The sequence below is a fragment of the Microcaecilia unicolor genome, chromosome 1 (assembly GCF_901765095.1).
Source record: "Microcaecilia unicolor chromosome 1, aMicUni1.1, whole genome shotgun sequence".
NCBI lineage: Eukaryota > Metazoa > Chordata > Amphibia > Gymnophiona > Siphonopidae > Microcaecilia > Microcaecilia unicolor.
Genome location: NC_044031.1, coordinates 164,729,214 through 164,744,721, shown reverse-complemented (window position 1 = coordinate 164,744,721; position 15,508 = coordinate 164,729,214). Strand labels below are relative to the sequence as shown.

Below are 15,508 nucleotides of genomic sequence, written 5' to 3'. Positions count from 1 at the left end.
TCACACAAAAGTTGACGTCTCCCAACCATCCATTCATCCAAAACCTGGCCTGGAATATGGAAGGGGAACACCCCCCCCCCCCCCACCCGCTGCCCTAACAAGTACCGGACCTTGCCAGATATATGCTGCCATTTCTGGAGTTCATCCCGAGTGGCAGGCACCTCAAAGCTAGGAGCCATCACAGTGACAGTCAGGCCAGCATCATGCAAAATCTTCCATGCCACTACAATGGTACAGGCCTGCTACAACTTGCCGCTGACCACAAAGCATAAGGAGAAAGGAAAGGCCCAACAGTAATTAATTTTCTCTTTATTCAGAACATCCAAAACTGGTTTCATATTCCTCCTCTGAGTCAGCATATACTGAGACAAATCCTGAAAGACAGTGACCTTTGCACCATTGTAATCCAATAGTGAGACCTGCTAAGCCCTCTGCAACAAACATTTTTATCCGCATATGTCCCGGGGCCGATTATCAGTAGCCTGCCCCATTGAACGATGGCCCCTCTCCGAAAGAAGAGTCATATGGTCACCATCCAGGCCTAAGAGTAGAGAAAAGTGCATGTATTACCACAGGCATGTCCTCTGTGCCCCCCCCCAGGGAGCCCACGAAACCGGAGATTCTTATGGCACCCAGGTTCTCCAATCATCTATTTTGTAAGGGAAAGCCTCATAATTCGCCGATAGTTGTGCAAATCACGAATCAGAAGAGGAGAGCAATTCTATATGCTCGTCTACCTTTACCTCAAGGTTCTCCATGCGGCCTCCCAGCTCACGAAGGTAAGCATTAATAGTATCCATTCTCTCCAGTATTTCTTCTTTTGAAGTTTTAATTTCAGCATGAATCTCAACCAGGTTTTGTCACAGCTCCCTCGGTACTCCCTGCTTAGTTGAAGCTGGTCAGGTATCAGCAAGGGAAAAGGGCCAAGTCCAAGTTGGAGGGGGAGAGAGGTGTCAGAGAAGCATGGCAGAGAGGACCCTTACCGGCCTGTCGGCCTGACTAGTGCTCCTCCTCCTTTCTAGCAGAAGATTGTGTCTTATTCATGGTGCTGGTACTTTCTCAGCCCAAATCCCCAAAACAGGGCAACCAAAGAGATCAGATGGTGCAGGATTAAGCTGATCAAAGTGAGGACTGGGCGGGAGCTAAGAAGCTAGGCAGCCACTTGGCACTGTGACATCACTTCCTCTCAGAAGAAATAGTCTCTTTAAACCATCAAGTAACCGTAGCTTTTAATGCTGCATTTCTTCTATGGGCTCCACTGAAACAATAAAGACATCCCTCAGAGCAGTCCAAAACTGAGCCTGCCTCGATGCCGAGGAACAACGTCCTCGATGGCGGTGCCGAGAAGTCGACACCCGCCTGGACTCCTGCGAAGCTTCCTCCACCGACGAAGGGGAGTCGAACTGGGTGGCAGCCGACACTGAGCGGGGGACCTCACCATAGGCGAAGGGTCAGATGCTGCTGCAGCAGATGGTACGGAAGGCACATGCACCCCCAACACCGAAGCAGACTGGCGCAGCAATCCTTCCAGAAGCTCTGGAAGCAGGGCCCTGATGCGCTCATCGAGAGCTGCCATCGGACAAGGCTGCGGGGTCGGTAAAGGAGCTGCTGGCAGAATCTGTTGAGGTTCAGGAGCTGGTACCAAGCTGCCAGAAGACCGACGCATCAGCACCTCCTGAATAGAGAGGGAGTGATCATCTCGACGCCGACGCTGCTCGGGTGGCAGTTCCCTCGATGCCCCGGAGCTCCCGGCACCATGTGCCGAAGGAGAACGATGACGGTGCTTCTTCGCTTTCGCTCAACTCCCGTCATCGAGACTCCTTGGTACCGATGAGGACGTGGAATTCTCACGCCTCCTCGGGGCCGGGTCTGACGAAGGTCAGTCCCGGGGGCCTGCATAACAGGAGGCCTTGAGGCAGGTGGAGACCCACTTGATGCCTCACTGCTCCCAGCAATAGGTCTTTCAGCAGCCATTACCTCTGTTCCCGACGTCAATGCTTCCCTTGAAGTCGATGTCGGCCTCGGTACTGATGTCGAAGTCGAAGGACTGGACCGAGCCCCAAAAAGCTTTTCTCGTTGGGCTTCTCGAGACGCTTGGGTCCGTTTCTTCATACGAAGACACAGACTACAAGCGGCTGGGCTATGGTTGGGCCCAAGGCACTGGATACACCAGGCATGGGTATCGGTACCTGAGATGGTCCAGTTGCACCGAGTACAACGTTTGTAGCCGCTGGGTGTCTTTGATGACATGGAAGGAAAAACGGCTTTGGCAAAATCAAAAGACGAGATTGTGCCTGTTATGAAGGGCACAAAAAGAAGGGAACAACCCGACCATCAAAAAGAAAGGAAACTTTAAAAGGGGCAAAAATAAAGAAACTAGGGAAGCGTTTTGTTTTTTTTTTAAATTGTAGAATTTGAAAAAGAAGGCAAAAAGCCACAAAACAAACGAAGACACTTTCCCGGGCCTTAGAGGAGCGCAGAAAAAAACTCTACCACACCTCAATGAGGAGAAAAGAAAACTGAGGAACGCGTTCACGCAACGGGCGGGAAATCAGTCCGCGAATGCGCAGTGTGCGCGCACCAGAAGACTCTGGCAAAACCTTTTTTATACTTTGCTTGCAAAATGCCGATTCCTGGGCTGACGTGGTTGTTGACCCACGTGTGAGAACAAGCATCCTGCTTGTCCTCGGAGAAGTAAGACTTTCCGGTTGAGACACTTCAGCACACAGGAGTCTAGTGGCTCAAAGGAAACGTTTATCAGCTGGATCAGAACCACACTGAGGTCAGAAGCCTTCAAGAGAAGCCAAACATATGCTAAACTAAAGACTATCAAGAGATGTGTTTACTTTCCATATGGTGGCAATAGAAGTCAACTACATGGAGATGAAGCCCAAGTCAGTTTTTAAACATGACCGATATACCAAATAGTATTCAAGTAGTTTTTGTGTGGAATGTACAGAAGGACCTCTTTTTTAGAAGCCACAAAAGATTTGTGACATTATCAGGCCCTTTCAACATTCAGGCAGTGAGTGCTAGGGTCCTAATGTTGGAATGTAAGAAATGATGAGTAGTAGTAGTAACAGAGTTCCCCCAGTTCTGTGGGATTAAGGTTGGGGAACACCAAATATCTGCTTCTGACATTATGTTGATACGCTGCCTGCACTTTCAGAAACCTACAGGGGGCTTCTGTTTCTGAGATAACAGAAGAAAAATAATTGATGCAAAAATAAAATAACTAACATCCCTGTTTACTAAGCAGCGCTAAGGGCATGCTAGCATTTTTAGCATGTGCTGTGTAGGCACCCATATTATTCCTATGAGCACCTACATGGTTAGTGAACACTAATTTCAGGCATGCACCAAAAACGTTAACGCACCTTAGTAAACATACCTCTAAGTGTTAAAAAAGTTACATCCAATACCTGTGCGATGCAACTTGCAATCATGCAATGAATCAAGAAAACAGTAACACTTATGGAAAAACGTCTAGGAGTTTAAGAGAGAAAATGGAATGAAATTGATTAACAAACCTGAAAGACCTTATAAGATTTTGTAAAAGACCTGCGAAAAATGGCAATTGTTGGGTTCCAATTCTGGGAGCCGCTAGTGCTGGGTAGGAGTCTAGAATAAAGCAACTATTTGGCTGTCTTTTTTTCTCTCTATTGAATGATATAACTTATTTCAGTTAATTTTTGCTTATTATTCTCTTTAGTTTTATTTAATCTAGCATTGTAAAGTGCTGATATGTATATGGCAATGGGCAGTATATCAAACAATGAATAAACCTGAAACTTGAAATGAAAGACCTGAGGTAGCCCCATAAGATGCTGAGAACAGAAATCTCATAGATGTACAATGCACTGCTCTAGCAATCTGGGGGGAGTATTTGTTTATATTTCTGCAGCCCAGCCTTCATTATAGGAGATCAAACACTTATGAGGACTGCATATCCTGCCTGCCCTTGGAGAAAACTTGTAAACACATCTAAACAAGCTCTTTTATCAGGTGTCTTATATTACAAGCAAACTATACTGGAACACATCACTGAAAATTTTATATTACTGACCTGTTGAGGAGTAGTTGTCTCTTTATAGCTAGGAAGAATTTTCAGAGTGACGCTACCACTAAAGCTTTTCAATAAGTCTTGCAATTCCTTTGGATGGTTCCGAACTTCATGGCCATTGACTTCTTTAATGATGTCTCCCACATGAAGAAGACCTTGCCGATCTATCATTCCACCATGAAGAATTCGAGCTATCACTAGATCATTATTCTCAACCCTAAAAGTCACACCCTAGGATAAGTAAAATAAAAAGTTAGCTTACCTTATTTGATTATCCTCATTCTACTACTAAACTGTAATCAGATAACCAAAATGTTACAGGCATATCTACTCAAGTCATTTTTGGTCTGTTACCAGTCAGTTTGGAATTCAAATCATGCCTAATGTTAAAGACATCATTTGTACTTTAAAATAGAAGGGAAGAGAACAGACCTGTTCGTATATATTTTTGCAAAATTCAGATACAAGCTATTGATCTTTCTTCAATTTTTTCCTTTTTATTTTCTATTGGTGTTCACTGTTCTCCCAGTAGTGAACTAAATGAAATTACACAACGATATAATTATATGGAAAAGATGGTTTTGCTTGTTTTTACAGCATTTGTTTAATTTATTTGATTTTTTTCTATTGTTTAAATTTCTCTTTTGAAATTTTCAATAAATGTTAAATTTAAAAAAATTAGCTACAGATGTAAATGAGTTCTTGGCTCATTTACATCCCTTTGCTGGAGGTTAGGCATAATCTTGTGTGCATTGCAAGCTGTGGCAAAGCATGTCAAATGTTTAATTTTAAATTCAGCCTTTCTGCACAGTAGCCAGATTTAAAAGGTCTTCTGATCCCTGGTAGACAGTGGCTGAAGGCCCTCTTCTGTCCGGCACATAGCATATAATTTTGAAGTGCACAACAAGAGGCTATAATCCACAACTAAGCGTAATAATAAACCAACAAGCAGACCAGCAGTTCTGAAGCACTGTATCAATGTGGAAACTCAAACGCTTGAAACATTTCTTCCCATGGGAAACATTTCGTAACCTGGTTCAATCAATGGTACTAAGCCACTTAGACTACTGCAATGGAATTTATGCGGGATGCAGGAACCAGTGGTGTGCTGGAGCCCCTTGATAAATTTTAATGATTTTTGTGAGCCGGTTGTTGGAGTCAGGCAGCAAGCACACAAGCATCTGTTTTTTTTTTTTATCTCCTCCTCTCTCCCTCCTCCCCAAGCCCCCACCCTCCCATAGGCTCCCAGCATACCTGGTCATGTCGTCCCTTAGGATCATCATCCCCCCCTCACCACTGCCTGACCAACCCGGAGCCTTTTCTCTGCTAGATCCCACCCACAGCAAGTTGCATCAGCGGGGCTGTACATTCACTCGGCAGAGACAGTTGGGGGTGGATCAGGCAGCGTCTCGTGTTACAGCTGCTGGAACAAGTAATGTTTGAACAATGGCCAGAGGGAATGGAAGCTGAGAGAGAGGTAGGCAGAGGAGCAGCAGGAGGGAGATGATGCTGGGTTTGAATGAGGACAGCATGAAGTAAAAAAAAAAAAAAAAGGTTGAAGCTATTTAAGTTAGTTTGTTTCCCCTTCCTGCGCCGTTAAACTGAAAACAAAATCAAGCAAACTTATGAGCTGCTGCATCTAGGTTGTCATTCTTTATTGTTGGTAGCATTTTAATTCAATATCTCTTATATTTTCAAACATGCCAGCTTTGGCAGCATACAGATGTACACAGAGGTCAGAGGAAGTATAGTAATGGAATAACTTTTCATAGATAGAGTAGTAATTTGTTATCAATCATATTGAGTGTGTCATTTAGAGGGGCTGGTTATAGGGACACCCTAGCATGTATTATATACATAGTAACATAGTAGATGACGGCAGAAAAAGACCTGCATGGTCCATCCAGTCTGCCCAACAAGATAAACTCATATGTGTATACCTTACCTTGATTTGTACCTGCCTTTTTCAGGGCACAGACCGTACACAAGTCTGCCCAGCAGTATTTCCCGCCTCCCAACCACCAGTCCCGCCTCCCATCACCAGCTCTGGCACAGACCGTGTAAGTCTGCCCTCCACTATCCTCACCTCCCAACCACCAACCTCTCTTCCCCCACCTGCTCCGCCACCCAATTTCGGCTAAGCTTCTGAGGATCCATTCCTACTGCATAGGATTCCTTTATGCATATCCCACGCATGTTTAAATTCTGTTACCGTTTTCATCTCCACCACCTCCCGCGGGAGGGCATTCCAAGCATCCACCACCCTCTCCGTGAAAAAATACTTCCTGACATCTTTTTTGAGTCTGCCCCCCTTCAATCTCATTTCATGTCCTCTCGTTCTACCGCCTTCCCATCTCCGGAAAAGATTTTTTTTGCGGATTAATACCTTTCAAGTATTTGAACATCTGTATCATATCACCCCTGTTCCTCCTTTCCTCCAGGGTATACATGTTCAGGTCAGCAAGTCTCTGCTCATACGTCTTGGAACGCAAATCCCATACCATTCTCGTAGCTTTTCTTTGCACCGCTTCCATTTTTTAACATCCTTCGTGAGGTACGGCCTCCAAAACTGAACACAGTACTCCAGGTGGGGCCTCACCAATGACTTGTACAGAGGCATCAACACTTCCTTTCTTCTGCTGATCACACCTCTCTCTATACAGCCTAGCAACCTTCTCGCTACAGCCACCGCCTTGTCACACTGTTTAGTCGCCTTTAGATCCTCGGATATTATCACCCCAAGATCCCTCTCCCCCTCAGTACCTATCAGACTCTCACTGCCTAACACATAAGTCTCTCGTGGGTTTCTACTCCCTAAATGCATCACTTTGCATTTCTTCGCATTGAATAGCCAAACCTTAGACCATTCTTCTAGCTTCCTCAGATCCCTTTTCATGCTTTCCACTCCCTCCCGGGTGTCCACTCTGTTGCAAATCTTAGTATCATCCGCAAATAGGCAAACCTTACCTTCTAACCCTTCGGCAATGTCACTCACAAATATATTGAACAGAATCAGCCCCAGCACCGATCCCTGAGGCACTCCACTACTCACCTTTCCCTCCTCCGAGCGAACTCCATTTACCACCACCCTCTGTCGTCTGTCCATCAACCAGTTCCTAATCCAGTTCACCACTTCGGGACAAATCTTCAGCCCATCTAGTTTATTTAAGAGCCTCCTGTGGCTGAGCCCGCAAAAAGGTGGGAAAATGTGGGATACAAATGCAATAAAAATAACCGTGTCAAAAGCTTTGCTAAAATCTAAGTAGATTACGTCTATAGCACGTCGATGATTCAATTCTCCAGGCCCTATTGCAGAGGGCGAGATCTTTTTTCTCCTGGTAAAGGGCCATTAAAACAGATGTCATTATAAGGATCAGGTGCTCAGCATTCAGTGTTTCTATCTATCTATCTATTTATTTATGACATTTAACCCTGCAGAGATTTTTTTTCTCCTGGTAATGGGCTTCTAAAACAGACATCATGTTATAGGAATCAGGTTCTCAATGTTCAGAGTTTCTATTTATTGACTTATTTATGGCATTTTATCCCACATTAAATTTGAATTAGATTGGAACTTGGAAGCATTTAAAAAATTTTTTTTTCCCAGAGAGAGTAATGCATGACCCCTCCACCCGGCTCTCTCCCTGGGTATAGCCAGCTCTGCAATTGGGGGGGGGGGGGGGGGGGGGGGGGGGGCGCAGAGGTAGATGGGGGGGGGGGGGGGGGGGCGCAGAGGTGGACCGGGGAGAGAGCCTGTTAAAAATTTACCAGCACACCACTGCAAGGAACAGACCTTAAAGAAGCTTCAGACCGCTCAGAACACGGCAGCTAGGCTTATATTTGGAAAAACACGATATGAAAGTGAAAAGCCCCTCCGCGAAAAATTACACTGGCTCCCAATCAAAGAACGCATTGCCTTCAAAATCTGCCCCCTGGTTCACAAAATGGTGAAGCCCCTGGATACATGACAGACTTGATCGACTTACCAACTAGAAACACATCAGAATCAACACGAACATATCTATATCTGCACTACCCAAGCTGCAAAGGCCTCAAATACAAAATCAACTTACGTATCCAGCTTTTCCTACATAAGCACACAACTGTGGAACACACTACCAAAAGCCTTGAAAACAACGCACGGCCACCTAAACTTCCAGAAATCACTAAAAACTAATCTATTCAAAAAGGCATACCCTGCCAATCCAACCTAAATGCCTGATCTCTGTGACACAACAAAACTAAAGTACGTAATGGACATAACTCAACTCTTCCGTTGTATGATTCCCTAATTGTGGCTGTGCCACATGATCTTTATCCTACCACAACATTACTTTGTATTTGTTCTCACTGGAGCCGGCAAACGCCTCTCCAGTACTATGTAAGCCACATTGGGAAAATGTAGGATACAAATGTAACAAATAAATAAATAAAACAATCACCCGATGTGGCCACATTTCGCCCACAGGCTGCGTCAGGGGTAAAAACTGAATACATAAACACAAATATTAAACTCATAAAAACATACATAAATAGTACATATCTAGTTAGCAGCTGAAAGATGGCAGATTCTTTTTTTGCACAGTGCTGGTGGGAATGCTCCCCCTTTGGACTTGGAAGTGCTGGTCTGTAAGTATATGGAATCCATTTTATATTCCAACTATTTTTAATTAGTGATTTAAGTGTTAGTTTATCTTGGTAGTTTTGTTCAGGTTTAAAAGGAGTTTCCTTTTCTTTTTACTATCCTTTTCAGGGTGTTTGGACTGGATCTAACTATTTGGGGAAGCTTTTGTTTTAATCCCAAATAAATTTGTTTTCCTTTTGATTTTAAGACTATACTTTTTATGCATGCAGGTATTTGATTTTGGTCTGGGAGCACGAATACATTTGGTTGGCTTCAAGCATGCATTTTATTTTCACTTCTTGCTGTAATTTTGAATATGATAAGCTGTATTGCAAATGATTCACTAAGATACCATTTTGTCACTATTGCTTAAAACTGTATATATCTACAGAACACATTTCTCTCAGTATGCATCAATGGTGGATTTTCTTCACTTCGATTTTACCCTTATTTATTTTATCACTTGATCACACATGTGGCAGACACAGTGAACATACACATACTGTGACATTTGTGAAGCTTTTTTATGGTTTAAAATGTATATGTCTATATGTTAGACCTCATTATTAGTGTTTAACTGCTTGGTTTTATTAATATTTATTTGAATTTTTGATCTGTACTATTTAAGTATATTGTATGATTTTAATATTTGTGTTTTTTTATGTATTGTTTTTATCCCTGTGGGCAAAAAGGTAGCCATGTCAGTTGATTGTTTTAATCAACAATATAGCGCTTCAGAACAGCAGGTCTGCTTGTTGGTTTATTGATATTATTTTGAAGGCTCCTTCTCATTTGTAGAAATCCCTGCCCCTTAATCATGTTTCTCAGCATAAATGATACGGAAATCAGGACACGTGAGGTGATTAAATTTGCAGATAATAAAAAACTATTCAAGGTTGTTAAAACATGTGCGGACTGTGAAATATTGCAGGAAGACCTTAGGAAATTGGAAGACTGGGTATCCAAATGGCAGATGAAATTTAATGTGGACAAATGCAAGGTGATGCATATTGGAAAGAATAATCCAAATCATAGGGTCCAACTATGATGATGTTAGGGTCCACCTTGGGGGGCAGCACACAAGAAAATCAGGTGTCGTTGTAGATAATACAGTGAAATCTTCTGCTCAGTGTGTGGCAGTGGCCAAAAAAAAGCAAACAAGATGCTAGGAATTATTAGGAAAGGGATGGTGAATAAGACTGAAAATACTATAATACCTTTGTATCACTCCATGGTGCGACCGCACCTTGAGTTCTGTGTTCAGTTCTGGTTGCTGTATCTCAAAAAAGATATAGTGGAAATAGAAAAGGTTTAAAGAGAGCAACCAAAATGATAAAGGGGATAGATCTCCTCTCGTATGAGAAAAGGCTAAAGAGGTTAGGGCTCTTCAGCTTGGAAAAGAGACAGATGAGGGGAGATATGATTGAGGTCTACAAAATCCTGTGTGGTGAACGAGTAGAAGTAAATTGATTTTTTACTCTTTCAAAAAGTACAACGACTAGGGGACACTCAAGGAAGTTACATGGAAATACTTTTAAAACTAATAGGAGAAAATATTTGTTCATTCAACGAATAGTTAAGCTCTGTAACTCTTTGAGACAGACATGGGAAGCAACTGCTTGCCATGGGATTTGTAATATGGAGTGTTTCCACGATTTGGGTTTCTGCCAGGTATTTGGGACCTGGCTTGGCCTCTGTTTGGGAAAACAGTATACTGTGCTAGATGGATCATGGGTCTGACCCAGTATGGCTACTCTTATGTCCTAACATTTTTGTGAAGTCATGTCACACTTTGGTATATAAAGCCCTAGGGATTGATTTTTATTTTTGATCGAGGTGCCAGAATTAAAATTTTCTTTAGCTAGCTTACCTTAGTTTTTTGTTGTCTAAACCATGTTTCATTAATATTTAACCAAAAAAGAAAGAAACTTGCAATATGAAAACATGAATATACATACACTGGATATGTGCACTTTACAACACAAGCCCTGTTTGAAGCAGCAGGTAGGAGGGAGAGAGGTGTAGGTTAGCTATTTGGAGTCCAATATGCATAGCCTTTGCAATTTGCTGCACAACGCTGTTTATATTTTTCCAATTTAGAACTTTTCAAACAATTGATAATGTTTATATAAACCCAACTCAATGCTACTACATTAAGATTTGTCTGTATTTAACAAAAACAATTCCTAGTCCCTGTTTTGAATCTGCATACAAAAAAAATGTAGATCATGAAAAACACAAGGAAAAACATCAGGGCTCGGAAGTAACTGAAGTCTAGGTGCAGGAACATTTGGATACTGGTAGTGTTATAAAAGAATTAGAAAAAGAGAGTATAATTTAAAGATGTACCCGAGTCGTTGTGAAAAGGAAGCAGAGGTAGATAAGACATTGAGGGGGGCAGGAGTCAGAAAAAATTCATAGTAAGGCCATGCTACAGATGGTAAAGAACATGGATGCAATGTAAAAGAAAAATCAAATAGTTCAAGAAGGGAAATGTGGCCAATGGACAAGGACAATTTTTATAGAAAAATTAGGACAGAAACCAAATCAGTAAGTAAGCAGAGAAGAGGAAGACAAACTAAGCAGGAACAGGAATACAATGCAATAAGATACTTACATACCACAATTATCAGAAACTTTGTTTATTGTGGTTTACAAAAAGAAAGCCAGATAGATCTGTAATGTCACAATCATTGAATAAACATATAAAAGAGAAACTGCAGACACAGATATAAAATTTGCTCAGAAATTTAGAAAAAAAAGTTTTTAACTTTCAACGAACATTCAAGTAATTAAAACCACATCTAATGTCCTTAGGTAACCTTTGTCAATGTTTGGCTGGCTGATAAGTATGGACCAAAACAAAAATCCTTTTATATCTTATGCCCTTTGAAGAGGGGAAAAGAAGAGTCAATCTCTCTGATGAAAAAATGTAGTTGCTAGGGAACAAGCCACCAGTTTGAATATGTCAAATGGAGCTGAACCATCTGAATATCAAGGTACACAATCTGAATATAATTCATGCCTACATTAGCAACTAACAGTCTAGCTGTCAAGGTTTACAAAGTCTACAACCGTTTCAATGATTTATCAAAGAAACTGGCATATATGTTGTTACCGTGGTCCAACTGGGAGAGAATAATGATTTGAGTTATTTCATATTCCGTCATTCCCAAATATTTTCTGATTCAGCGTAATTGCCTAAGTTTCCAAAATACTTTCTTTGTTAACAAATTGATATGAGTATCAAAGGACAGAAAGGGGTCAAGTGTTACTCAAAGAACCTTTAAGGACGGTTCCAATGACACAGGTCCAACTTTAAGAGCTACAGATTTGCTAGATAATGAGTTAGGAGAGGAACCCAGCCAAAAACATCTTGGTTTTGCTGATATTTAATTTCAGGAGATGTCTAGGAGCTCAGTTTCTAGTGTTGTGACAATCTTTGACAGTGGCTGGAACTGTATTATTGTTAGAAAACAGGAACGAGCACATAAGAGGAGTTTGGAAAGAGATGATAGAGACCATAGAAACCTTAGGAGGTCTTTATTAAAGATTAACTCATGTAAATCTGCCACAGGACCCATTTTATTCCTACGGGCTCTGCTGCAGATAACATGCGCTAATCTTTAGTAAAAGACCCCCTTTGTTTTTTTTTTTTACTTACCAGGGGCTCTCCTGCTTTTTTATGAATACCAACCATACGAATGGCATCAACAGGTGCAATCTGGTTGTTCACTGAAGTATCATTAATCTCTGGGCTAGCAGGTGGGGCATCATAACATTTTGATGCCACAACATCATGGGTTTCCAAGAGTGACTAAAAAAGGAAAAAAAATAACAATATTAGTTCATGCAAAACCAAATTTATTAAAATGTTTATTCAAGGATGAAACGTGTTTTCTTATTTCTCATTTTTTGGTGACCATGTGCATGCTTCCACCTGCAAATGCACTTGTATAAGACACTACTGCAAAAGGTATCAAAACCTAGACAGAGGACAGACAGGATTATGAGAATGCTAAAGTGACAGAGGATACATCTTCAGAATTATTTTCAAGTCTGTTTAATTACCTGGAAATATTTCTACAAAAACAGCAAATTAGACTACTATTCTCTATATTGGTTTCCAAATTCAGTTAAATTCCACCAATTTCATCTATCTTTTCAGCAATCTTCTCCAGAAAAGCACTGAAGACACATCTCTTCAAGAAAGCCTACCCTAACTATTCAACTTAACTAAAGCCTGCCCACATGATTCTTACTGACTATTGTTATACATTGACCATGCTTCCCATTATCCTTATTGCTATCACTTATCTATTCCTTTCCATCTTCCTGCGCCTACCTCCTAACGCTCTTTTCCTTCTGCACCCAATTCCTCCTATGTTCAATTTACTTATCTGTTAACCCCATTAATATTACGTTTACCACAAATTGTGTATTCTTCTTACGACTTTGTAATTCTTTATATTGTTACTATGTAAGCCGCATTGAGCCTGCCATGTGTGGGAAAGCACAGGGTACAAATGTAATAAAGCGAATGCTACATACCTGTAGAAGGTATTCTCCGAGGACAGCAGGCTGATTGTTCTCACTGATGGGGTTGACGTCCTCGGCAGCCCCCTCCATCGGAAAGTTTACTAGCAAAGGCCTTTGCTAGTCCTCGCGCGCCCATGCGCACCGCGCATGCGCGGCCGTCTTCCCGCCCGAAACCGGCTCGAGCCGGCCAGTCCAGTATGTAGCAAGACAATACACTTCAAGGGAAGACTCAACTCCAAAGGGGAGGCGGGCGGGTTTGTGAGAACAATCAGCCTGCTGTCCTCGGAGAATACCTTCTACAGGTATGTAGCATTCGCTTTCTCCGAGGACAAGCAGGCTGCTTGTTCTCACTGATGGGGTATCCCTAGCCCCCAGGCTCACTCAAAACAACAACCATGGTCAATTGGGCCTCGCAACGGCGAGGACATAACTGAGATTGACCTAAAAAATTTACCAACTAACTGAGAGTGCAGCCTGGAACAGAACAAACAGGGCCCTCGGGGGGTGGAGTTGGATCCTAAAGCCCAAACAGGTTCTGAAGAACTGACTGCCCGAACCGACTATCGCGTCGGGTGTCCTGCTGCAGGCAGTAATGAGATGTGAATGTGTGGACAGATGACCACGTCGCAGCTTTGCAAATTTCTTCAATGGAGGCTGACTTCAAGTGGGCTACCGACGCAGCCATGGCTCTAACATTATGAGCCGTGACATGACCCTCAAGAGCCAGCCCCGCCTGGGCGTAAGTGAAGGAAATGCAATCTGCTAGCCAATTGGATATGGTGCGTTTCCCTACAGCCACTCCCCTCCTATTGGGATCAAAAGAAACAAACAATTGGGCGGACTGTCTGTGGGGCTGTGTCCGCTCCAGGTAGAAGGCCAATGCTCTCTTGCAGTCCAATGTGTGCAGCTGACGTTCAGCAGGGCAGGAATGAGGACGGGGAAAGAATGTTGGCAAGACAATTGACTGGTTCAGATGGAACTCCGACACAACCTTTGGCAAGAACTTAGGGTGAGTGCGGAGGACTACTCTGTTATGATGAAATTTGGTGTAAGGGGCCTGGGCTACCAGGGCCTGAAGCTCACTGACTCTACGAGCTGAAGTAACTGCCACCAAGAAAATGACCTTCCAGGTCAAGTACTTCAGATGGCAGGAATTCAGTGGCTCAAAAGGAGGTTTCATCAGCTGGGTGAGAACGACATTGAGATCCCATGACACTGTAGGAGGCTTGACAGGGGGCTTTGACAAAAGCAAACCTCTCATGAAGCGAACAACTAAAGGCTGTCCTGAGATCGGCTTACCTTCCACACGGTAATGGTATGCACTGATTGCACTAAGGTGAACCCTTACAGAGTTGGTCTTGAGACCAGACTCAGACAAGTGCAGAAGGTATTCAAGCAGGGTCTGTGTAGGACAAGAGCGAGGATCTAGGGCCTTGCTGTCACACCAGACGGCAAACCTCCTCCAATGGAAGAAGTAACTTCTCTTAGTGGAGTCTTTCCTGGAAGCAAGCAAGATGCGGGAGACACCCTCTGACAGACCCAAAGAGGCAAAGTCTACGCCCTCAACATCCAGGCCGTGAGAGCCAGAGACTGGAGGTTGGGATGCAGAAGCGCCCCTTCGTCCTGTGTGATGAGGGTCGGAAAACACTCCAATCTCCATGGTTCTTCGGAGGATAACTCCAGAAGAAGGGGGAACCAGATCTGACGCGGCCAAAAAGGAGCAATCAGAATCATGGTGCCTCGGTCTTGCTTGAGTTTCAACAAAGTCTTCCCCACCAGAGGGATGGGAGGATAAGCATACAGCAGGCCCTCCCCCCAATCCAGGAGGAAGGCATCCGATGCTAGTCTGCCGGAGGCCTGAAGCCTGGAACAGAACTGAGGGACTTTGTGGTTCGCTCGAGATGCGAAGAGATCCACCAAGGGGGTGCCCCACGCTTGGAAGATCTGTCGCACTACCCTGGAACTGAGCGACCACTCGTGAGGTTGCATAATCCTGCTCAACCTGTCGGCCAGACTGTTGTTTACGCCTGCCAGATATGTGGCTTGGAGCACCATGCCGAGATGGCGAGCCCAGAGCCACATGCTGACGGCTTCCTGACACAGGGGGCGAGATCCGGTGCCCCCCTGCTTGTTGACATAGTACATGGCAACCTGGTTGTCTGTCTGAATTTGGACAATTTGGTGGGACAGCCGATCTCTGAAAGCCTTCAGAGCGTTCCAGATCGCTCGCAACTCCAGAAGATTGATCTGTAGATCGCGTTCTTGGAGGGACCAACTTCCTT

At 43.3% G+C, this 15,508-nt stretch overlaps 1 protein-coding gene across 9 annotated transcripts in view; it reads right to left on the bottom strand.

Annotated features, from left to right (window-relative positions):
- Positions 1–15,508, bottom strand: part of MPP6 (membrane palmitoylated protein 6) — a 251,026-nt gene that overhangs the window by 102,423 nt on the left and 133,095 nt on the right. For all 9 annotated transcript variants that reach the window (XM_030201982.1, XM_030202000.1, XM_030201991.1 and 6 more), the window contains 2 exons: positions 12,352–12,504; positions 4,067–4,294 (listed from right to left, as the gene is read on the bottom strand). In XM_030201982.1, coding sequence (XP_030057842.1) covers positions 4,067–4,294; positions 12,352–12,504 — 381 coding nt within the window. The remainder of the gene's footprint in view (positions 1–4,066; positions 4,295–12,351; positions 12,505–15,508) is intronic.